The sequence below is a fragment of the Taudactylus pleione genome, unplaced genomic scaffold (assembly GCF_031769625.1).
Source record: "Taudactylus pleione unplaced genomic scaffold, aTauple2 ptg000305l, whole genome shotgun sequence".
In the NCBI taxonomy this organism is placed as follows: Eukaryota; Metazoa; Chordata; class Amphibia; order Anura; family Myobatrachidae; genus Taudactylus; species Taudactylus pleione.
This window is the reverse complement of record NW_028284706.1, coordinates 2,268,413-2,293,960: the sequence shown is the minus strand read 5'-3', so window position 1 is coordinate 2,293,960 and position 25,548 is coordinate 2,268,413. Positions and strand designations below refer to the sequence as shown.

Genomic DNA, 25,548 nt, shown 5'->3' with positions numbered 1-25,548 from the left:
CCAGGAGGGTGTTGGAACTGGGAGCTCTATCCTTTCGTCCTCCATACTTTGTATTTAATGAGGATAGAGCGGAACTTTGTACAAGAATGGACTTTCTTCCAAAGGTGGATTCAGCTTTCCACATCAATCAACCTACTGTGGTACCTGTTCTTTCACCTGTTTCTTCAAGATCCTTGGATGTTAGGGCTCTTCGTATTTATATGGAGAGGACTGCAGCCATACCCCAAAAAATGCCAGATACACTATTTGTTTTGTATGATGCTGCTCGTCCTGGTTGGCCAGCTTCCAAACAGTCGTTGGCCCGCTGGATTCGTCTGACCATCAGAGAGGTGTATATGGCCTCATCTGAGGAGCCTCCATCTTCTATTACAGTGCGTTCCACTCGCTCTGTGGGTTCCTCGTGGGCGGCTGCTCGCAGAGTTTCCCTGGAGTCACTTTGCTGAGTGGCTACTTGGTCTGGCCGACATACTACTTTTTTTTTTTTTTTTTTATAGATTTGACACGTTTGCGGCCTCTGCAGCACAGTATGGCCGTTCTGTTTTGCAGGCTTCTCAGCGCTCTCCCGCCCGTGTTGGAAGCTCTGGGACGACTGTCTTGTGCTTTTCCTTCCTGCCAGGGTTGTGGTCATGTTATGACTGTTAGAGACCTGTTTAATGTCTCTGGTTGTGTTACTGTTATTTCATCCTTGTTCATATGTTCTGTGTACTTGCTTTGCCACCTCCTTTTCAGTTTGTCTTTTTCTCAGTTCCCTCTGGCACAATTTCCCAAGACTGGGCTTGTAGGGGGGTATAGAGGGGGAGGAGCTTGTCACACTTCAAAAAGATTGAAAGTGCCAGCTCCCACTTAGCACAATCTATGCCTCCAGTGTCCCCTATGGAATCCGAGAAAGGGATTTATCGGTAAGTACCAAAATCCTGTTTTATTACTTGGCAACATAGATGGCTTCTTATGGCACTTGCATATGTCATGGACCTATATTTGGTTATTCCTAGGGGTTAGAAATGTATACTGAGGTCTGTACTATGATTAAATACTGCTTTGATACAGTATGCTACCCCTACTAAAAAAATACAGTATTAAACTCAGATTGACTCGTATGTATTTTGTTTGTATTTTACCCTCGTTAAAGGAATTTTAGTTAATTTCTTAACTGCAATAAAAGGGTTGGTTACTTCTTTGTGAAAAAATAATCAGATTAAGGTGAGCGACTTTAAATGCGGTTTCCTTTTTATCAGAATAATTACCCCTTGTTTGCTTATATACAGGTATTTACTGGAAACCTATTTTTTTAATTACTCTGAAAGGTATTATTTTTTAGCTTTTGCGAACTTAAAATTTTTCACAAAAAAATTCTGCATTATGCCATTCTTCACCACTTTTGCATAGACGCTAATAAGAAGCAATTTAAACTACTTAAGTACCCCAAACACTTTTATTAAGGCTATTAGTACACATCTACATTGATTCCCTATGTTTCTGCATCTTTTTTGGGGGTACAGACTAATTTCCCCACTTCTGACAGTACTTTCCGCCTGTTCCGCATTCGCCGCTTTCAGTTTTCGCGTGGTTTGGAATTGAATAGTGCGAAAAGCGGGGATGCGCACGAAAAGTTTTAACCTCTGAAGGAGGGGTGGAAAGTCGGACAGGCGAAGCCTTTCCGACTTTTCACCTCTTAATTGAATACGGGTCTTTGTTTTGAAAAATGACAGGAGCTGAGTGGTTGGGGATAAATTTACTAAGCTCTGAAAAGTGATAAATTGGAGAGTGATAAACTACCAGTGTCCTAATGTGATCTGATACAGGTAAATAATATTGCGTTTTTCCCTCCGCTAATTTTTCTAACCTTAACTACTGTAAAACATTCCTCTTTTAAGCAAAGGTAAGTGGTTCATGTTAGCCTTGGGTATGCTTTTCTCACATCTCTCCACCTGGGTCACCTTCTGTATGCTAGTGACTCATGCACAAACCTGCAAGGTACATAGAGTATTAAGTGCAGTTGGTAATTTGCTTACTTTCTCTTACAGTTGGTTATTCCATTCCCAGTTTCTTTCCGCCTGAAGAGTAAGGATGTGCTAGTAGATATACGGTGTAGGAAGCTCAGCATTGGGCTTAAAGGCCAGAAGCCAGTGCTGGATGGTGAGCTCTATAATGATGTTAAAGTGGAAGACTGCTCATGGTTAATAGAGGATGGCAAAGTGGTAACTGTTCATCTAGAAAAGGTGAGGAGAATGTTTGGTACCCACATAAATGTAAATAAGAAAGTATGCCATCTTTCTTCTTCAGGGTCGATAGGGATTCAATGGGATACCATGGGGATAATGTGGTTGGAGTGATTCAGGCACCAAACAGTTAAGCTTTCAGCTCCCAGGATGCCTCTGGTCCTCCACATATACACCCACCTCAGGCATTCAGTTGTTCGTTTGGTGCGGCAGGATTCAGACACACCTTTGTAAGAGGGGACTGCTCAGACAGTCCCAAGCTTTTATTTTGTTTTATTTTCTATGATTTTGAGTTAGCAGTGCTGAGCGTCTGAATTAAGACTCATGCACTGCGACTCAGTCTACTCCGCCTGGCCAAAATACCAGTAACGTCTCTGATTTTGGTGGGTCATGGCAGAGCTTGCTAGCAGCGATGCTGGTGCCCGGACTGCAACCGGACATACGGAGAGGTCAGTTAAGGCGATTCCTTGCTTTCGGGGAATCACACACGGCCGTCCTTGCTTCCGGCACTGGAGACGCACCAGAAGCCGCTGCAGTGAGGGCCTGGTGTGTCCGCTCCTTCACTAGACTACCCGGGACCTTATCGTGTGACGCTGGGGATCGTCCATGAGGCCAGCGTACCAGTCAGTTAATGCAGCTTAGGGGTAGTAGGCTCTCCCAGGACCCAGATCCATCAAAGGTTTTTGAGCGTCTTGGTGGCTCCTCCTACCCTCCTCATGTAAATGAGATGCTCTGAGTCCACTATCTGTACTCTGCTGAAGCGATTTGGTCTCAGGAAGTTTTGGGTCAGTCTCCCTGTATACCTCTCCCTCGGGTCAGGTATATGGTGCTCTATATCCTCCCAAGCCTTGTGTTAGTAGTTGCTTCAGAGTCTATTGCAACTAAATTACATATGCATTTTATGTGACTGTTTGCTAGCTGCTGTGACTGTCACTTATAACTATCGCTGTTTTTTCTCCTCATCCCTCTGGTACAGGTGGATGGGGTTTTTTCTGTGTGCTTCATATTTATTAGTATTTGTAAAGGCTGTCACATTGCATTGTTACCTTTTTATTATGGCATATGCAAAAGGTAAAGGGAAACAGGAGGTTGAGGCCTCTGTGCTGGTTTCAGGTAAATCCTGTTTGGCGGGCTTGTCCCCTCAGGACTTTATACAGGATGGTTGGTTTGCTGTCTGGACTAGTGATGTGGTTCTTTATAACAGTCTACCAGCCCTGGTACATGAGCCATCTTGTCTCAGATGATGACGCAGCTAGTGGATCATTTGGCTACTCCTACACTGCCTCCTTTAATGGGATACTCACAGCATGCTATGTTTGTCCCTCCTATACATCCTTCCTGGTTGGATGTATATACCCACTCAGGTCAGAGTATGGCGGCAGTTACGAACAGTCCGGTAGGAGCTTAAGCAGATGTTAGTTTTTTATGTCTGCTTAGCATGTAGATTCAAACTCATCATCTGAGGAATGCATCTGGTTCGTCTCCAGAGTCTAGCTTGGGAGAGGAGGACCATCCTTCTACAGTGGATGTCTTTTCTGTGAGGGCGGTAAAATCAATCTTAAGTATATAGGATGATGTGCCGGCTCCTAGAAAGAAGGCTCCAGTATTTAAAACCCAGAAAATGGTAAAACCTGAGTTTCCTAAATCTGAGGGGAGAGGGGGCGGTCAGCTCACTGAACTGATGGAAGAGGCATGGAGTAACCCAGATAAATGGAAAGATTAGCATCTTTGTATCCTTTCCCAGCTACTGAATGTACTAAGTGGGAAGTCCCTCCTACCGTGGATTTTCAGGTGACACATAGTCAGGAACGCGATGTTGCTTATTCCGTCAACATCTCTTAAAGATCCTACAGATTAGAAAAATTGAAATGTGTCTCTAAAGCTGTATTTCTACTTCAGGGTCCATAGGGGGTCCACAGGGTTGACCTTGGGGATATAGCTGGATCAGGATCCATGGGCACCACACAGTTAAGCTTTTAGCTCCCAGGATGCACTTGGGTCCTCCTCTATACCCCGCTCCCGAGCCACAGGCACCTCAGTGTAAGTTGGTGCCCGGCCGGAGTCTGTCACCGCGCAGGGGGGGCTGCAGGAGCAGCCCCCAGAAGCTTTTTTAGTTTAACATAGATTTTGTTTAATTAATCTTTCATTTTACTACAGACGGCTGCGAAGGGCTGTCTAATCAGACGCCCACGCTGCCGCTCTGATCCCCGACTGGCGCCGCGACGCCAGTACTGAGATGGGATCGCGGCGGGAGGACAGAGTCCGTGCTAGCCGGACTCTGTCTACATCCCAGGACTGCTGCCGGAGTCGCCGGGGATTCAGGTAAGCCGCGCGTCGCTGGCTAGCGGCGGCGCGCGGAATGCCTTAAAATGCAGTCCTTTAGCCTCCGGTCCTGGGGACAGATCGGAGGCTGCTGGCAGTGGCGGCGGGCCCCCCATAACCCGTGGGACCACTAGACCACCAGGGTTAACAGGCATGCGGGAAGCCAGCATCCCTGGGGTTATGGCCAGCCAGGGGAGGAAGCCATCCCTGTCTGCGGCTCCTCCCCTCAGCTCAGCGCGCGCCTTTCAACACGCAGTCTGGCGTCGCTGAGCTGCAGACTCTTCGGCCACTCCTCCTCTGAGGTCTCTGGTGGCCATTTTCTCTGTGGCAACGCAGATCTCGGGGAGCACGCGGACCGGTCCCCCTGTGTACCTCTCCCCCGATTTAAGGACAGTGTACACAGCACTATAGCCCTCCCAGACACTGAATCTGGGTAGGTTGATTGTAGTGAAAAGGTGCAGTGAGTATATCTTCTCTGCATGGTATGTGACTTTTGCTAGTGCTGCCTGTCTGTGCTTATTTTCCGCTTACTGTCAGCTTATACCTATCCCTTTCCTTCTCCTACAAGCCCTACAGGTGTGTGGGGGAGGGGCGTTTCTACTGACCTCACTTATATAGATCACGTATTTGTGAGGTCCGTCACATACAGTTGTGTGCTACACAGTGCTATATTGTGGGCTGTTGTTCAGCACACCGGTGAGTGCGTTTTCTTCTGCACTGTTGCCAGATATATTTTTTTGAATATATAATATATTCTGTCATGTCAGACGAGGAGGTTGAGCGCTCAGTGGCTCCGGTGTTTGCCTCCTGCGGACGCTGTTCTGCAGGAGTGGATAGGGAGGATTTGTCACAGGATGGCCTGTGTAGTCGATGCCAGGTGGCTCCTGGCCCATCCAGACCTTCTCTGACGCAGGAACCACCGTTGGCGATGTTTTCTCAAGTGCTGGTGTCTATTGCGGACCGTCTGTCGGTCCCGACTGCTCTCCCTACTAGGGCGTTACCCCAGCCGACCATCCCTCATTCCCCGGGTGTCCCGCAGTTATTGCGGAGTCCTCCTGGGTCTCAGTCAGTGGGTCCCTATGCGGGGTTGCCTATGTATATACAGGCTTCCCCTGTGCCGCAGCAGCCTGTGGTACCTTTTCAGGCCCCTATGGCGACTCCTCCACCCTGGGTGGATGTGCTCTCCAACTCCGTGCAAAATTTGGCGGCCGCTTCCTCGGCTTTTCAGTCAATGTTGCAGACTGACATGCCTTCTAGGATTTCAAAACGCCCACTCATGACACGGGCTGCTCAGGTATCGGACTCAGAGGGTTCCTCAGATGATGGGGAGGTCCCTGATGACACTGACTCGGACGCCTCGGTCCAGGAAATGGATACCAAGTCGTCCATTAATGTGCGAGCACTAGTTAGGGCGGTGCGAGCTATTCTTCTAATAGAGGATGAGACACCAATTCCTAAGTCGAAGTTTCCTAGTTTCAAAAAAACTAAGGTGGCTTCTGCGGTGTTTCCCCTGTCGGATCAGTTGACGGATCATATGGCGGTAGCTTGGCAGGCGCCCAGTAAGAGATTCCTTCCTCAGAAGCGGTTGGCTTCTAATTATCCCTTCCCTGAGGCACATTGTAAAAAATGGGAAACTCCACCGGCGGTGGATTCCCATGTCACCCGTTTAACCTTACCATTACCGTCGATATCCTCGCTGAATGATCCCACGGACAGGAAAGTTGAGACTTGCTTAAAGTCTATTTACTCCCTCTCCGGGGCGGTGGCCCGACCGTCCATGGCCATTTCCTGGGTGGCCAAGGCCATTGAGGGGTGGGCCAATGCATTGGAAGATACCTTCCCGGACGACGCTCCGGATGTCCAGCGGGCGTTGTTGGGACAAATGAGGGACGCTGCTTCTTACATTGGAGAAGCTTCTTTAGATGCTAGTCTGCTGACCTCGCGGGTATCGGCTGCAGCGGTGTCTGCCCGCCGATCCTTATGGTTGCGGTCCTGGAGAGCGGACTCTGATTCAAAGAATGGTCTGGAGGCCTTACCTTTCAATGGGGAATTACTTTTTGGTCCGGACTTGGACAAAATAGTAGATACCCTGGCTAAATCCAAGTCGGCATTCCTCCCTTCGGCGGCACTGCCTGCTAAGGTTCGGAGTTCGGCTTTTCGTTCCTTTCGGGTTCAGGGTAAGGCGAAAGGTCAGTCCTTCCCGAGACAGTCTGCGAGTAAGACTGCCTCTAAACCCAAGAAGCAAGCCTGGAGTGCTCGGCGCCCTTCTTCCAAGCAGGAAGATAAACCTGCGGCCTGATGGGACGGGCCTCCCTCTGGGGGACCTTAGAGTGGGAGGCCGACTTCTATTTGCCCAGTGCTGGCACAATACCACCACGGATGCCTGGGTTCGAGAAGTGGTCTCCCAGGGGTACGCTCTGTCTTTTCGGCACAGACCACCCCACCAGTTTTTCTGCACGAGTCCTTCTCAGGACAAGACCAAGGCGTTACAGGTTCAGGAGGCTAGAGTCCTTGCTGAAAGCGGGGGTCATTGTTCCCGTTCCTCAATCACAACGAGGGACGGGGTATTATTCGTCTCTGTTTCTGGTGCGGAAACCCAATGGTTCTCATCGCCCTATCCTCAACTTGAAGTCTCTGAACAAATTCCTCAGAGTTCCCAAGTTCAGGATGGAAACGTTACGTTCCATCATTCTGGCGATGGAACCGGGAGATTACATGGTGTCCCTGGATATCCAGGACGCCTACCTCCATGTTCCGATAGCATCTTCGCACCAGCGGTATCTGAGGTTCGCTATCCTTCAACACCACTATCAGTTCCGGGCGCTACCCTTTGGTCTCTCCACGGCACCGAGGGTGTTCACGAAGATTATGGCGGTCATGGCCGCACATCTTCGGAACCAGAATGTACGGCTGCTGCCGTATCTGGACGACCTCCTGTTGCTGGCGAGCTCCCCGGAGGTACTGCTTCAACATCTCCACCTGACGATCGCTTGCCTGCAAGCACACGGGTGGTTGATAAATTGGAAAAAGTCCTCCCTGATTCCATCACAGCGGATGGTTCATTTGGGAGCCCTGCTGGATTCGCATCAGCAAAGGATCTTCCTGACTCCAGAGAAGGTCGCCTCCCTACAGCTGCGGATACGCAGTTGCCTGAGCAGTTGCCGCCTGTCGGTCCATTCGGCTATGAGAGTTCTGGGGTCCATGGTGTCGACATTCGACATGGTGGAATTTGCCCAGTTCCATTCCCGGCCCCTGCAGGGGCTGATTCTATCGGAATGGAACGGGTTACCTCACCGGATCCGCTCTCAGGTGCTGGTGTTGTCTCCGGACGTTCGGAAATCTTTGGCTTGGTGGCTTCAGACAGCTCATCTGGTCGAGGGGCGCCCCTTTTGGGTCCTGCTCACGACGGATGCCAGTCTCCGGGGTTGGGGGGCAGTGACCGGCTCATTGTCTCTCCAGGGTCGTTGGTCTGCGGAAGAAGCACTTCTTCCCATCAACATCCTGGAACTGCGGGCAGTATACAGGGCCCTGCAGTCGTCCGGCCCCGCTCTTCACGGAAGGGCGGTTCAGGTGCAGTCCGACAACGCCACCACGGTGGCGTATATCAACCACCAAGGCGGAACTCGCAGTCGGGCAGCGATGTCGGAGGTGTCTCGCATCCTGACTTGGGCAGAAGGTCACATTCCAGCGATCTCGGCGGTCTTCATCCCCGGAGTCCTCAATTGGGAAGCGGACTTCCTCAGCCGTCACGACGTGCATCCCGGGGAATGGTCGCTTCACCCAGAGGTGTTTCAGCTACTCGTGGACAGATGGGGACTGCCGGAGCTGGACTTGATGGCCTCCCGTCACAATCACAAGTTGCCCGTTTACGGGTCAAGGACAAGAGACGCAGGTGCAAGTCTGGTGGACGCGCTGTCGGTGAAATGGTCTTTTCACCTGGTGTATCTGTTTCCTCCGATATCCCTACTTCCTCGGGTTCTGCGGAAATTAAAGCAGGACGGCGGCACGCTCGTGCTGGTGGCTCCGGCGTGGCCCAGACGGCCTTGGTACTCCGATCTCAGGAGCCTCTCCATCGACTCGCCGTATCTTCTTCCTCAGCGTCGGGAACTGTTGTCTCAGGGGCCCTGCCTTTACCCGGATCTGGGTCGGCTGTCTTTGACGGCGTGGCTCTTGAGACAGCCGTCTTGAGGTCTCGGGGCTTCTCCAGTTCGGTTATTGGTACCATGCACACTTACTTTCAGTGGTGTGAGTCTAGACATTATGATCCTCAGGTGTTCCGAGTTTCTAGGATCTTGGAATTTCTTCAGTCAGGATTGGACCTCGGCTTACGCCTTGCATCTCTGAAGGTTCATGTGTCCGCCTTGTCCGTGTGGTTTCAATGGCGGATTGCAATACTGCCAGACGTTCACACCTTTTTCCAAGGTGTTCTCAGGATCCAGCCTCCCTTTGTGCCTCCTGTGGCTCCTTAGGACTTGGCAGTGGTGCTACGGGTCCTGCAGGGTCCTCCGTTTGAGCCTCTTGAGTCGGTGGAGCTCAAGTGGCTGACATTAAAGACTTTTTCTCCTGGCAATTGCTTCAGCCAGGAGGGTGTCTGAATTGGGGGCGCTTTCCTGTCGCCCTCCTTTCCTGATTTTTCACCAGGACAGAGCGGTGCTCCACTCGTCCTGAGTTTTTGCCCAAAGTGGTCTCGAAGTTCCACATTAATCAGGAACTTGTTGTGCCAGCTTTTCAGTCCCCTTATCTTTCAGCTGGTGAGACTTCCTTAGATGTGGTCCGGGCGCTTAGAATTTATGTAGACCGGACGGCTTCGGTTAGGAAGTCTGATTCCTTGTTTATCCTCTTTGTTGGCAGGCCAACCCCTCTTGTGAAAACCAAACAAACGTTAGCCCGTTGGCTTCGTTCCGTTATTTGTGAGGCTTATGCACAGGAGGGTTTACCTGTGCCAGCCTCTGTTAAGGCTCATTCCACTCGTTCTGTGGGTCCCTCTTGGGCTGCTAGACGTGGCGCTTCTGCTGTTCAGCTGTGTAAGGCGGCCACTTGGTCTTCAATTCAAACGTTTTTGAGGTTCTATGCGTTTGACACCTTCGCCTCTCAGGATGCATCCTTTGGGCGCCGGGTGCTCCTTTCAGCACAGGAGCGTCCCCGCCCTTAGTTGAACTGCTTTGGGACATCCCCAAGGTCAACCCTGTGGACCCCCTATGGACCCTGAAGTAGAAAACAAGAGATATGGTAAGAACTTACCTTTGTTATCTCTGTTTCTACGAAGTCCATAGGGTCCACAGGGCGCCCGCCCTGACTCACCTGGCTTCAAATGGGCTGTGTGGCTGGTCACCGGTTTTCCGTCTCCCATTTCTGTGAGTATGGTTTCTTGTGTGTTCCAGTCTTCCTTCTCTCTGTTCCATATTCTCCTCCGGCCTAGGCTGCTTACCAACTGAGGTGCCTGTGGCTCGGGGGTGGGGTATAGAGGAGGACCCAAGTGCATCCTGGGAGCTAAAAGCTTAACTGTGTGGTGCCCATGGATCCTGATCCAGCTATATCCCCAAGGTCAACCCTGTGGACCCTATGGACTTCGTAGAAACAGAGATAACAAAGGTAAGTTCTTACCATGTCTCTTGTTTTTGTCATATAGAGCTGTTACTCGACCAGCTATGGCTGGAGCTTGGGTGTCCAAGACTATTGAAGAATGGATGGGGGAATTGGAGGATACTCTCCCACATACGGGAATCAGCCCCAATTTGGGAGAAGCTGCAATAGATGCTCAGCTCCTAGCTTCTAAAGCATAGTCAACCTCGGTTGTGGCTCGTAGAGCCTTTTTGGACTGGCTACTCTGGCAGCTTCAAATTCTGCAGGGCTGCCGTCAACAGCTACATCAAAGTCTAGGAAGTCTTCGCAAGACCATCAAGCAAGCTAAGAGGTCCTGGTCGGCCGGACGACAAACCATCTGCCTGAAGGCACGGGCCTCCTCCTGGGTGAGCCCAGGATGGGAGGCAGACTTCAATTTGCGGACTACTGGCATCAAATAACAGACGCCTGGGTCTGAGAAGTGGTTTTTCGGTTGTGTGCGCTCACTTTTCTGAGACATCCTCCCCAGTATTTTCTACTTCAGGGTCCATAGGGGTCCACAGGGTGACCTTGGGGTATAGCTGGATCCTCGGGCACCACGGAGTTAAAGCTTTTAGCTGCTCCCAGGATGCACTTGGGTCCAACCTCCCCTATACCCTGCCCCCGAGCCACAGGCACCTCAGTTTTAGATGGTGCCCGGCCGGAGTCGGGTCACCCTGCGGGGGTGGTCTGCAGGAGCAGCCCCCTAAAGCTTTTTTTAACTTAGTTAAATTTATTTATTTTTTTGACTACAGTTTTTTCTTTTTCTCCAGAGCGGCAGCGATGGGCTGTCTGTACAGACGCCCACGCTGCCGCTCCTTCTCCCTGCTGGCGCCGCGACGCCAGCACTGAACTGGGGATCGCGGCGGGGGAAGCCAGAGTCTGTACTAGCCGGACTCTGGCTTCCCCCGGGACTGCTGCCGAAAGACGCCGGGGAGATCAGGTAAGCCGCGCACCGCTGATTAGCGGCGGTGCGCGGGTAATGCCTTTCATATGCAGTCCCATGCCCCCGGTCTAGGGGACAGACCGGGGGCGCTAGCGGTGGCGGCGGGCCCCCCCTCCATCGGAGGCATACCCCACTAGACCACCAGGGTAATTAAGCGGCAAGCGGGATGCCGCAACCTTGGGGGTTAAATATGCTAGCCAGGGGAGGAAGCCTTCCCTGTCAGCGGCTCCTCCCCTCAGCTCAGCGCGCCTTTCAGCACGGAGTCTGGCGTCGCTGAGCTGCAGATACTCGGGCCACTCCTCCTCTGAGGTCTCCAGCGGCCATTTTCTTACTGGCAGCGTGGATACTCTCAGGGAGCACGCGGACCGGTCCCCCTGTGTACCTCTCCCCCGACAAGGACAGTGTACACAGCACTATAGCCCTCCCAGACACTGAATCTGGGAGGTTGATTGTAGTGGAAAGGTGCAGTGAGTATATCTTCCTGCATGGTATGTGACTTTTGCTAGTGCTGCCTGTCTGTGTCTTTTTTCTACTTACTGTCAGCCTGTACCTATCCCTTTCCTTCTCCTACAAGCCCTACAGGTGTGCGGGGGAAGGGTGTTTCTACTGACCTCACCTATATAGATCACGTATTTGTGAGGTCCGTCACATACAGTTGTGTGCTACACGGTGCCATATTGTGGGCTGTTGTTCAGCACACTGGTGAGTGCGCACGTTTTCTTCCTAAGTCATGTCTGAGGAGGAGATTGAGCACTCCGGGGCTCCAGCATTGTTCTCCTGCAGGCGCTGTTCTGCAGGAGTGGATAGGGAGGATTTGTCACAGGACGGCCTGTGCGGACGGTGCCAGGCGGTCCCTGGTACGTCTAAACCTCCCATTTCGCAGGAGCCACCATGGGCGATGTTTTCCCAGGTGCTGGTGTCCATCGCGGACCGTCTGTCGGTCCCGACTGCCGCCCCTACTGGGGCGTTGCCCCAGCCTGCCATCCCCCATTCCCCGGGTGTCCCACAATTATTGCAGACTCCCCCGGGGTCTCAGCCTGTTGGTCCCTATGCGGGGTTACCAATGTATATTCAGTCCACCCCTGTGGCACAGCCGGCTGTGGTGCCGTTTCAGGCTCCTGTGACAGCTCCTCCACCCTGGGTGGATGCGCTTTCCCACACTGTCCAAGATTTGGCGGCAGCATCTTCGGCTTTTCAGTCGATGTTGCGCAGTGACGTGCCCTCCAGGGCGTCTAAACGCTCAGTCATGGCACAGGCTGCGCATCTTTCGGATTCTGAGGGGTTCTCGGATGATGGTGAGGTACAGGATGACTCGGCCTCAGATGCCTCAGTCCAGGAGGTAGACACTAAGTCTTCCATCAATGTGCGGGCTCTGGTTAAGGCGGTGCGGGCTATTCTTCTGATTGAGGATGAGGCACCCGCTCCCAAGTCAAGGTATCCTAGTTTTAAAAAAGCTAAGGTTACTTCTACAGCGTTCCCCTTGTCTGATCAGTTGACTGATCACATGGCGGTGGCCTGGCAGACGCCCAGTAAGCGTTTCCTGCCACAGAAACGCTTGGCGTCCACTTATCCATTCCCGGAAGCGCATTGTAAGAAATGGGAAACTCCGCCTGCAGTCGATTCCCATGTAACACGCCTCATCAGGAGTGCTACTTTGCCATTGCCGTCTATATCCTCGCTGAAGGATCCTACGGACAGGAAGGTGGAGACTTGTCTAAAGTCTATTTATTCTCTCTCAGGGGCTGTAGCCCGGCCGTCCATGGCCATCTCCTGGGTGGCCAAGGCCATTGAGGGGTGGGCCAACGCCTTGGAGGACACGTTTACGGATGAATCTCCGGACGTCCAGAGGGCGTTGTTAGGACAGATGAGAGATGCCGCCTCCTACATTGGAGAAGCATCTTTGGATGCTAGCCTGTTGACCTCTAGGGTTTCGGCGGCAGCAGTGTCTGCTCGTAGATCCTTGTGTTTGCGGTCTTGGAGAGCAGACGCGGATTCAAAGAAAGGCTTGGAGGCCTTACCTTTTAATGGGGAATTACTATTTGGTCCGGACCTGGACAAAATAGTAGATACCCTGGCAAAATCCAAGTCAGCCTTCCTCCCTTCAGCTACTACACCTGCTAAGGTCCGGAGCTCGGCGTTTCGTTCCTTTCGGGTTCAGGGCAAGGCAAAGGGTCAGTCCTTCCCGAGGCAGTCCGCACCCAAGACCGCCTCAAAGCCAAAGAAGCAAGCCTGGAGTGCTAGGCGCCCTTCTTCCAAGCCAGAAGATAAGCCTTCTGCGTGATGGGACGGGCCTCCCTCTGGGGGACCCCAGAGTGGGAGGCCGACTTCTTCAATTCACCCAGTGCTGGCACAATACCACCACGGATGCCTGGGTGCGAGAAGTGGTCTCCCAGGGGTACGCCCTGTCTTTTCGGCACAGGCCGCCTTGCCAGTTTTTTTGCACAAGTCCTCAGGACAAAACCAAGGCCTTGCAGGTTCAGGAAGCCATAGAGGCCTTGCTGACGGCGGGGGTCATTATACCCGTACCACAGTCTCAACGTGGGATGGGGTATTACTCTACGCTGTTTCTGGTGCAGAAACCCAATGGCTCTCATCGCCCCATCCTCAATTTGAAGTCCCTGAACAGGTTTCTCAGGGTCCCCAAATTCAGGATGGAAACTTTGCGTTCCATCATACTGGCGATGGAACCGGGGGATTATATGGTCTCCCTGGATATCCAGGACGTCTACCTCCATGTGCCTATAGCAACATCGCACCAACGGTTTCTGCGGTTTGCTATTCTCCACAACCACTACCAATTCAGGGCTCTACCCTTTGGTCTCTCCACGGCACCAAGGGTATTTACCAAGGTGATGGCGGTCATGGCGGCTCACCTTCGGAGCCAGGGGATACGGTTGCTACCGTATCTAGACGACCTCCTCTTGCTGGCAAGCTCCCCGGAGGTACTGATCCAGCATCTCCACCTGACGGTCGCTTGTCTACAGGCGCACGGCTGGTTGATCAACTGGAAGAAATCCTCCCTCATCCCATCACAACGGATGGTTCATTTGGGGGCCCTGCTGGACTCTCGTCAGCAACGGATTTTTCTGACTCCAGAGAAGGTCTCCTCCTTACAGCTGCAGATTCACAGTTGTCTGAGCAGTGGCAGAGTGTCGGTGCACTCAGCGATGAGAATTTTGGGGTCCATGGTGTCGGCATTCGACATGGTGGAGTTTGCCCAGTTCCATTCCAGGCCCCTGCAGGGGCTGATTCTTTCAGAATGGAACGGATTGCCACACAGGATCCGCTCTCAGATGCTGGTGTTGTCCTCGGAGGTGCGTCTGTCCCTAGCCTGGTGACTGCAGACAGCGCATCTCCTGGAGGGGCGCCCCTTTTGGATCCCGGAATGGGTTCTGCTCACGACAGATGCCAGTCTCCAGGGTTGGGGGGCGGTGACAGGCTCCTTGTCACTTCAGGGTCGTTGGTCGGCGGAGGAAGCGATTCTTCCCATCAACATCCTGGAACTGCGGGCAGTATACAGAGCCCTGCAGTCGTCCGGCACCGCTCTTCACGGAAGGGCCGTTCAGGTGCAGTCAGACAACGCCACCACGGTGGCGTACATCAATCACCAGGGAGGGACTCGCAGTCGAGCTGCGATGTCGGAGGTGTCCCGCGTCCTGGCTTGGGCGGAGCGCTATCTTCCAGCTCTCTCGGCAGTTTTCATCCCAGGAGTCCTCAATTGGGAGGCAGACTTCCTCAGCCGTTACGATGTGCATCCCGGGGAATGGTCGCTTCATCCAGAGGTATTCCAACTACTCGTGGACAAGTGGGGGCTGCCAGAGCTGGACCTGATGGCGTCCCGTTACAATCACAAGCTGCCTGTGTACGGGTCAAGGACAAGGGACGCAGGCGCAAGTCTGATAGACGCGCTGTCGGTGAAATGGCTGTTTCAACTGGCTTACTTGTTCCCTCCGATATCTCTGCTGCCTCGGGTCCTGCGCAAGTTCAAACAGGACGGAGGCACACTGATCCTGGTGGCCCAGAAGGCCGTGGTACTCCGATCTGCGGAGCCTGTCCATCGACGCTCCGTACCTCCTACCTCAACGGCGGGACCTGTTGTCTCAGGGGCCCTGTCTTCACCCGGATCTGGGTCGACTATCTTTGACGGCGTGGCTCTTGAGACAGCCGTCCTGAGGTCTCGGGGCTTTTCTAGCTCCGTTATTACCACCATGCTGAGGGCGCGCAAGCCTGCTTCCGCGAGGATCTATCACAGAGTGTGGCACACTTACTTTCAGTGGTGCGAGGCCAGAAACTATGATCCCCAGGTGTTCCGAGTTTCGCGTATTCTGGCTTTCCTTCAGTCCGGTTTGGACTTAGGATTACGTCTTTCTTCACTGAAGGTACACGTGTCTGGTCTGTCGGTGTGGTTCCAGCGCAGGATCGCTGCTATGCCGGACGTACACACCTTTTTCCAGGGTGTTTTGAGAATCCAGCCTCCCTTTGTGCCACCTGTGGCCCCGTGGGATTTGGCGGTGGTTCTTAGGGCCTTACAGGGTCCTCCTTTTGAGCCCTTGGAGTCAGTGGAGCTCAAGTGGCTAACTTTTAAAACTCTTTTCCTCTTGGCAATTGCTTCTGCCAGGAGGGTTTCAGATTTGGGGGCGCTTTCTTGTCGTCCCCCTTTTCTGATTTTTCATCAGGACAGAGCGGTGCTTCGCACTCGTCCTGATTTCCTGCCTAAGGTGGTTTCCAGGTTCCACATTAATCAGGAAATTGTTGTACCAGCCTTTCAGTCACCTGATCTTCCGGCTGGGGAGACTTCCTTAGACGTTGTAAGGGCACTCCAGGTTTATGTGGACCGGACTAGTTCTGTGAGGAAGTCGGATTCTTTGTTTATCCTCTTTGGTTTTCACAAGAGGGGTTGGCCTGCCAACAAACAGACTCTAGCCCGTTGGCTTCGTTCTGTTATTATTGAGGCTTATATGCAGGAGGGTTTACCTGTTCCAGCCTCTGTTAAGGCTCATTCCACTCGGTCCGTGGGCCCTTCTTGGGCTGCTAGCCGTGGCGCCTCTGCTGTTCAGCTCTGTAAGGCGGCCACCTGGTCTTCCATTCAGACCTTTTTGAGGTTCTATGCGTTTGACACCTTTGCCTCTCAGGATGCATCCTTTGGGCGCCGGGTTCTCCTATCAGCACAGGAGCGTCCCCGCCCTTAGTTGGACTGCTTTGGGACATCCCCAAGGTCACCCTGTGGACCCCTATGGACCCTGAAGTAGAAAACAAGAGATATGGTAAGAACTTACCTTTGTTATCTCTGTTTCTACGAAGTCCATAGGGTCCACAGGGCACCCGCCCTGACGCACCTGGCTTCATATGGGCTCTGTGACTGGTCACCGGTTTTCCGTCTCCCATTTCTGTGAGTATGGTTCTTGTGTGTTCCAGTCTTCCTTCTCTCTGTTTCGTCTCCTCCTCCGGCCTAGGCTGCTTACCAACTGAGGTGCCTGTGGCTCGGGGGCGGCGTATAGGGGAGGTTGGACCCAAGTGCATCCTGGGAGCAGCTAAAAGCTTTAACTCCGTGGTGCCCGAGGATCCAGCTATACCCCAAGGTCACCCTGTGGACCCTATGGACTTCGTAGAAACAGAGATAACAAAGGTAAGTTCTTACCATATCTCTTGTTTTTTCGCACCAACTCCTCCATAGGAGTCTATCAGGAGGCCATTGCAGGCAGGGGTGATAATCCCGGTTCCTGTGGTTCAAAAGGGAAAGATTATTATTCCAATTTATTTTTGGTTCAGAAACTGAATGGGTCTCAACGCCCTATTCTAAATCTGAAAACCCTCAACAGGGTTATACGTGTACCCAAGTTCCGTATGGAAATTCTATGATCAATGGAACATGAGGAATTTTTTATTTTTTTGGCTTCTCTGGACATTCAGGGTGCGTACTTCCATGTGCTGATTAAGCCATCTCACTTTGGGTTTTCGACGACCTTGCGGGTCTTCTCCAAAATAATGGCAGTGATGACTGCCTATTTCAGGCTTCAGGGAATCAAAATATGGCCATACCTGGGCAGGTCTTCTGATAATGACAGTCTCCAGCGATTCTACAACACCATCTCCAACTGACATTGCCTGCTTACAGAAGCATGGCTAGATAATTGGTTGGAAGAAATCTTGTATGTCTCCAATACAGCGGATGGTACATCTGAGGGTGCTCTGGATTCTCGGGCATAAAGGGTGTTTCTGCCAGAGGACAAGACTGTGGCCTGTCATTGCGAGTACGCAAATTGCTCCGCAATCAAAGGGTATCCAGGCATCCACCTTCGACATCGCTCTCTCGCGCTCGTCCAGGTCCAGTCCGACAATGCGACCACAGTAGCCTAACCCAGGCTCAGGGAGGCACGCAAAATCATGCAGCCATGAAGGAAGTGACAAACGTTCTGGTTTGGACAGAACGTCATCTTCTGGCTATCTCTCTGCAATATTCATCCAGGGAGTCCTCAATTGGGAAGCAGACTTCCTAAGTCATCAGGACATACACGTCTGAGAGTGGGTTCTCCTGGGGGCTTTTCAACTCCTGGTGGACCATCCAGACATACAGGGGTATTCAATTTGGAGCAAAAATTTCGGAATCGGTGATAAATTATCGCTGATGACGTCATTTTCGCCAATTTCAATTATCCACGTATTCAATTTCAAAGACTTTTCGCAGGTTCGAAAAGTCTTTGAAAAAAAACGGGGATAACTTTTTACCACTGAATAGGTGGCGAAAAAAAAGTGCAGAATTGGGGTTTAGGGGTGCAGGCTTAAAAAAAAATAGCCTGCACCCCTGGGAATGACATTTTAAAAATAACTCAGTTTAAAAGTCCAGCACGGACTTCTCGCTCCCATATTGAATACTCCTCATAGACCTCATGGAATCGCGTCACAACCACAAGGACTGCCGGTACGGAGCCAGGTCCAAAGACCCCTCAGCCGCCTTCAGGGACACACTGGCAGTAAGATGGGACTTCAAGCTGGCGTGTCTTTCCTCAGATTTCCCTCCTCTCAAGGATACTCAGGAAATTCAAGCAGGAAGGCAGGACGGTAATACTAGTGTCTCCTGTTTGGCCTAGATGTCATTGGTTCACCGACATACGAAATCTATCCATAGTCCATTTCCTCTATGGCCGGATATGTTAGTGTAGGGTCCCTGCTTGCATTCGGACTTGCCTCTCCTGTCCTTGACGGAGTGGCTCTTAAGGCTTCCATCTTAAAAGCCAAAGGTTTCTCCAGCTCTGTGATTTAAATGATGCATAGGACACGAAAGCCTTCCTCTACCCGCATCTGTTAGTTTGGCATTCTGTTGGGTGTTCCCAGAAAAAGTATGACCCTAAGGCAGAGGTTCCCAAATGTGGTCCTCAAGGCTCCCCAACAGTTCAGGTTTTAGAGAGATGCTTGGTTGGGCACATGTGACTTAATTAGTAAATCAGTCAATTTGAATTATCCATGGCTGAGCACACATGGTTATCTCTAAAACCTGAAATGTTGGGAAGCCTTGAGGACAGCGTTTGGGAACCTCTGCGCCGAGGTTTTAGGTTTTCCTGGGTACTTTATTTTTTCTAGGTTGGGTTAGACTTTGGTCTCTGCCTAGCCACCCTGGGAGTGCAGGTTTCTGCGCTGTCAGTCTGGTTCCAGAAGATAATTGCTTCTTTGCCGGATGTTAGAATTATTTTTTCAGGGGGTTCAGCCACCTTTTTTGTAGCACCATGGGATTTGTCTTTGGTTCTCAAGGGGCTACAAGCTCCCCCATTGGAATCTCTGGAGTCTGTAGATTGGAAGAGGTTGACAGCGAAGATATGTATTTTTTTCTCCTCGCTAGCTCTTCTGCACACAGTCTGAGTGAAATCTTCTTGGATATGGTTCGTGCTCTTCGTATCTACGTGGAGCGTACAAACTCTGTTAGTAAATCAGACTCTCTATTTGTGTTCTGTGGTTTTCACAATCGAGGTTGGCCATCCAACAAACCATCTCTGGCTCGATAGTTACGTATGACTATGTCCCAGGTTTACACTAAGGCTGATCTCCCTGTCCCAAACACGGTGACAGCATATTCTACTCAGTCTGTGGAACCATCGTGGGCGTTTCATTGTGGTGCCTATGTTGAACATTTTGCACAAGGCAACCAAGTGGTCTTATGTCCAGACTTAGGTTCTACGCTTTTGATATTTTTGCCTCTCAGGATCCTTCCTTTTGGGCGATGAGGTTTCCTTTCTGCTCAGGAGCGTCACCCACTCTTAGGGGAACTGCTTTAGGACACACCCATGGTATCCCTGTGGATCCCTGTGGACCCTGAAGAAGAAAATAAGAGTTATGGTAGACTTACTATTGATGACTCTTTTTTTTTTTTTTTTTTTTTTTTTTTCTTCTTCTTCGAAGTCCATGGGGTCCACAGGGCACCTACCCTGACGCACCTCGCTTCATTGGGTCATTTTTCTTTCGGGCACAGATTCCCTCATTTTTTGAGAGTTTCTGATGTACGATTGTTCTTCCTTCTCCTCTTTCCTTCTCCTGCCTTAAGGCCCCCACACATCAGAACGATATCGTTCCAACCAGCCAACTAGTTGGCTGGTTGGAATGATAATCGTCTAGTGTGTGGGAGCAAACGATAGACAGCCGTTTGCTCCCACACACTGAAAAACGCCATAAACGGTTGTTCCAACTAGTTGGTTAAAATCAAACATGTTTGATTTTCACCAACTATCGTTCTAGTGTAGGGGGAAAGTTCCCCCCAACTGAACGATAAGTAGGCGGACATTGCCTGGCAGTGTCCGCCCACTTTGTCATACTCACCTTTTTAGCAGCATTTGGACCCGTCGTCAGCGCCGGCAGCAGCGGGTCCCGTCGTCAGCGCCGGCAGCAGCGGGCCCCGTCGTTAGCGCCGGCAGCAGCAGTGGTACATCGAGGGGAGGGGCAGGTTGCGGCAGTCAATCAGTGCCGGATCAGTCTGCCCCTGCCAGTCCACGATCCATGGTGGCAGCAGTGGCGGTACAACAAGAGCTCAGGGACAGGGACAGCTCAGGGACAGGCTGCGGTAGTCCATCATTGCCGTTCAGCCACTGTCACATGATGACCCTGTCAGGAACAGGCTTTGTCTGCTGCTGACCCCGCCCCATATAGCGCTGTTACTGGTCTGGGGACTGACTGCCGGCGTTGTAATAGGGAGGATATTACTGGCCACAGGTATGAGACCTCCACATTGCAGCTGTCTGTGTGCTGTGCCATGTATATAGGCAGGAGACAGGCACAAGCTGCTGGATGTACAATATGTCACAGGGCCTGGCTGGGGGCAGCACAGCACAACCTCCTGCTGTGTCAAATATCTGCTACATACCAGTAGCCAGGGAGTTTTAAGTCTCCCCTCCTTGCAAACCTCTTTCCCATGCAGCACAGTTTCACTTGTCTGCAAATCCCCCCTCCCCAAACAGCAGCACAGCCTCCCCTGTCTGCAACCCCCCTACCCCTCAAACAGCAGCACAGTCAACCCTGTCCGCAACGCCCCCACACAGCACAGTCTCCTCTGTTCGCACCCCTCCCTTCGCGATCACCCCACCCATCTGCAATCACTTCACCACGAGCACACAACCTGCGTTTGGGATCCGGACAAAATCCTGACAGTGGGGATGCAGAAACATGCAAAAGTAGGTAGACATTGCCCGCCTACTTCTGTGACATCACAAGTTTGACAGAAGTTGGCTGTTCTGATGAAAAAGTTGGCAGGTTGGCTGGTTGGATGAAAAGTTGGTTAGATGTGTGGGGAAGCGTTTTAGTTGGACAGACAAGTTGGATGGTTGGTCAGTTGGTTGGTTGGAGGAAAGTTGGTCTGATGTGTGGCCAGCTTTAGGCTTGTTTACAGAACTGAATTCCTGTGGCCGGGGTATATATGGAGGAAGACCAGAGGCTACCATAACTCTTATTTTCAAATTTGTGTTTTTACATAGGCTATAATAATAATAATAATACTCATATTTTAAGACTGTGACAAACAAAAAACTAATTTGACTTAATCATTGTTTATTCCAAGGAAAAAGTACACCCTTGCTGTTTTCCAATCTCAGTAACTACTTTGTCATATGCTGAGTTAATTATCAACATGTGCTTACCAGCTCTATATAAAAGCTGAGCCTTTGGCAGCTCAGTCTGCAGCATTTAGGTTTATGTTGGCACCATGCCACTAAGATGAGACCTACGCAATCATTTCAGAGACGCAATGACTGCTCATTAGTCAGGAAAGGATTATAAGGCAATTTCCAGAGCGTGTGAAGTTCATCGTTTTTAGAGTGTGAAAGATTATCTTCAATTGAAGAACACTGAATACAGTTGCCAATGTTCTCAGGAATATGAGTTGGATTTTATAGTGACCAAGTCATTATCTAGACCTCTACCTTGTTGAAATTCTGGCTGTGGTGGGACTTGAATAAAACTGTGCATGGATAGATGCCTTCAGACATTGATGGCAGATAGCAGTGCCTTAAGGAGGAGTCAGCCATAATTCCAAAAATATGATGACTAATACAGTGCATCTGGAAAGTATTCACAGCGCGTCACTTTTTCCACATTTTGTTATGTTACAGCCTTATTCCAAAATGGAATAAATTCATTTTTCGCCTCAAAATTCTACACACAATACCCCATAATGACAATGTTTTTAAAGGGTTTTTTTTTTAGATTTTTGCAAATTTAATTAAAAAAAAAAAAACTAAGAAATCACATGTACATAAGTATTCACAACCTTTGCTCAATACTTTGTTGATGCACCTTTGGCAGCAATTACAGCCTCAAGTATATTTGAATATGATGCCACAAGCTTGGCACACCTATCTTTGGGCAGTTTCGCCCATTCTTCTTTGCAGCACCTCTCAAGCTCCATCAGGTTGGATGGGAAACGTCGGTGCACAGCCATTTTCAGATCTCTCCAGAGATGTTCAATTGAATTCAAGTCTGGGCTCTGGCTGGGCCACTCAAGGACATTCACAGAGTTGTACTGAAGCCACTCCTTTGATATCTTGGCTGTGTGCTTAGGGTTGTTGTCCTGCTGAAAGATGAACCATCGCCCCAGTCTGAGGTCAAGAGCGCTCTGGAGCAGGTTTTCATCCTGGATGTCTCTGTACATTTCTGCATTCATCTTTCCCTCTATCTTGACTAGTCTCCCAGTTCTTGCCGCTGAAAAACATCCCCACAGAATGATGCTGCCACCACCATGCTTCACTGTAGGGATGGTATTGGCCTGGTGATGAGCGGTGCCGGGTTTCCTCCAAACATAACGTCTGGCATTCACACCAAAGAGTTCAATCTGTCTCACCAGACCAGTGAATTTTGTTTCTCATGGTCTGGGAGTCCTTCAGGTGCATTTTGGCAAACTCCAGGCGGACTGCCATGTGCTTTTTACTAAGAAGTGGCTTCCTTCTGGCCACTCTACAATACAGGCCTGATTGGTGGATTGCTGAAGAGATGGTTGTCCTTCTGGAAGGTTCTCCTCTCCACAGAGGAATGCTGTAGCTCTTGACAGAGTGACCATCAGGTTCTTGGTCACCTCCCTGACTAGGGCCCTTCTCCCCTGATCGCTCAGTTTAGACGGCCGGCCAACTCTAGGAAGAGTCCTGGTGGTTCCAAACTTCTTCCATTTACGGATGATGGAGGCCACTATGCTCAAAGCAGCAGATCTTTTTCTGTGCCCTTCCCCAGATTTGTGTCTCGAGACAATCCTGTGACTTCATGCTTGGTTTGTGCTCTGACATGCACTGTCAATTGTGGGACCTTTATTTAGACAGGTGTGCCTTTTCAAAATCATGTCCAATCAACTGAATTTGCCACAGGTGGACTCCATCTTTGAGATGTTCCTACAGCTTACTTGATCAGTGGAAACAGGATGCACCTGAGCTCAATTTTGAGCTTCATGGCAAAGGTGGTGAATATTTATGTACATGTGATTTCTTTAGTGTTTTTTTTTTTTTTAAAGATTTTTGAGATTTGCAAAAATCTCAAAACTTTTTACACATTGTCATTATGGGGTATTATTGTGTCTAGAATTTTGTGGAGAAAAATTAATTTTATTTCATTTTGGAATAAAACTGTAATATAACAAAATGTGGAAAAAGTGACCTGTTTTCGGGATGCACTGTATATGCCTTAAACTTATTGCTGCTGAAGGTACTTCTTCAAGATATTGAATAATGGGATGTACGTCTTTATACACATGGCTTCTTCAGGTTGGCTTTATTTAGGTTAAATAATGGCAAAGTAAAATCTGTTATGAATTAGCTGTTAATGTTAGATTGGTATAAGTTTGATGCCGGCGGTCACAATGCCGACCGCCAGCATTTAGACTACAGAATCCCGGCGAGGGTTAACTAACCTACGCCAGGAGACCGGCGCCCGGCATCCCGATCGAAGGGATGCCGAGCACAGACAGCCGCGAGGGCGGAGGGTTAGGTTTAGGGTTCCCGGGGGAAAGTTAGGGTTAGGCACCCCCCGGGAGTTTAGGGTTAGGCTAGGGGGAGGGAGAGTTAGGGTTAGACACCCCCCCAGGGGACTTAGGCGGCGGGGAAAGAGGGGGTTAGGTTTAGGCACTTAGAGGGGGGGGATTAGGGTTAGGCACGGGGGGGGGGGAGGTTAGGGTTAGGCACCCTAAAGGAGGGTCAGGGGGTAGAGTTAGGTTAGTTTATACTTACCTTCTAGACTATCGGGATTTCCTTCCATGTCTGGCTGGCGCTGCCGGGTGCATCATACCGAATACGTTAGATTGAGGAAATTTTAGCACTTAGAGGGGTCTATGTACTATGCCTCGGAGAGGAATAAAGTACCAACCAATCATCTCCTGTCATTTTTTTTAAACACAGCCTGTACAGTGACAGTACATAGACCCCATTATGATGGATTATGTTCAAAAGTATAAAAACAGATTTGAAAGCGCGTGAAGACAGACACCCTCTGGTGTAATATTTGTAAAAAAAAGTGTGTATGCTAGAGCAAAAGAGCCTTATCCAAGTGATGGATAAAATCAAGCCCATCTGTTCTAAACTAATTTTTGTTTTTACATACTCATTCACACCTTACATCTGGTAGTGGAAGGAAAACTGTGAGTCTGTGTATGATCCTGAAGTCATTTCCCATTAAGGAGTGTCTAGCACTGTATTTACATTTAAATTAGCATGGCATTTGAACATTATATATTTTAATCACAGTATTACTTTATGGCACAACCCAGAAAATGTAATTTGTTTTTGTTTGCTTATGTCAGTCATAACTATGTTGGGATAGTTTTTTGACGAGCAGTCTCTTTGCAGATCAACACAATGGAATGGTGGAGTCGCGTTCTACAGACAGAACCAGAAATGAATACCAAGAAAATTAACCCTGAGAACTCGAAGGTATGTCCACCAAGGGGTAGGAACTTGCAGAGCTGATTTTTTTTTTTTGGTTTGGCTGAAAGCCATATATGTCTAATATAAATAGTACAGTGCCCTGACAGTTTATATCAAAGCTCTTTGCTCACCATCTGTTCTACTGTCTTTTAGCTTTCTGATTTAGATGGAGAAACTCGCAGTATGGTAGAAAAAATGATGTATGATCAGAGACAGAAATCAATGGGCCTTCCAACTTCAGATGAACAGAAAAAGCAGGACATCTTGAAAAAGTAAGTATTATTTGAAATGAGCTTAAAGCAAATATAGATAAAATGTAAATTTTAAAATGCGTATCCCCATCTATGGCTTTCAAAGCCCTATGCATGGAGCATCCTTGCTTGTTTTAAACTTGGTGAAAATTGACTTTGAGAAGCATGACTGTCATAAACCTCAGTGGAGAAGTTGTGCTCCTGTGTGCATAGATAGGTTAATATGGAACCCAGAAAGCACCTTGGGGTGAATGTAAGCCACTGCTGAAAAGACCACTCTGTCCCTGTGGGGCACTAAGTATGGGAGACTTGGAAAAGAGCTGAACAGGAAGGGGATCAAACAAAGAGTTTGAATAGGTTATACATTGAAAGAAAACCCCTCACATCTGTATTGCGTGCTAAATGGTGTGGACTAGATGATTGATTAATTTCTGTTCTGGGGTAATGCCAATGAAGTGTCATAAGACACCTGGATTTTTTCACTTTTAAGGTGGAACAGCTCTTCTTTGGAAGTTAATTTAATATTCATCTTATTTTGTGTGAATTAAAGAGAATATTAAACATACACATACCATGTAAAAATAATAAGTTTTACAGTATAGAAGATGCATTTAGTCTTATTGTTTTGGCATTCTGCTCATACTCTAAAGCAGAGGTTCCCAGACTTCGCCATTACAGTCCAGGTTTAAGGATATCTATGCTTGAGCACAGGTGACTTAATTAGTATCTCAGTCAATTTGATTTAACCACCCGGACTCAAGCATGGGTTTTCGTAAAACCTGGACTGCAATAGTGGAGTTTGGGAACCTCTATTAGAGTATTGTGATCTATTG

General features: G+C 49.8%; 1 protein-coding gene across 2 annotated transcripts in view; it reads left to right on the top strand.

The window, feature by feature from the left end:
• Positions 1 to 25,548, top strand: part of NUDC (nuclear distribution C, dynein complex regulator) — a 101,478-nt gene that overhangs the window by 49,758 nt on the left and 26,172 nt on the right. The window contains exons 6-8 of one of the 2 annotated variants that reach the window (XM_088442072.1): positions 2,025 to 2,219; positions 24,387 to 24,470; positions 24,618 to 24,736. In XM_088442072.1, coding sequence (XP_088298198.1) covers positions 2,025 to 2,219; positions 24,387 to 24,470; positions 24,618 to 24,736 — 398 coding nt within the window. The remainder of the gene's footprint in view (positions 1 to 2,024; positions 2,220 to 24,386; positions 24,471 to 24,617; positions 24,737 to 25,548) is intronic. The other variant, XM_088442073.1, reaches the window with a different exon arrangement.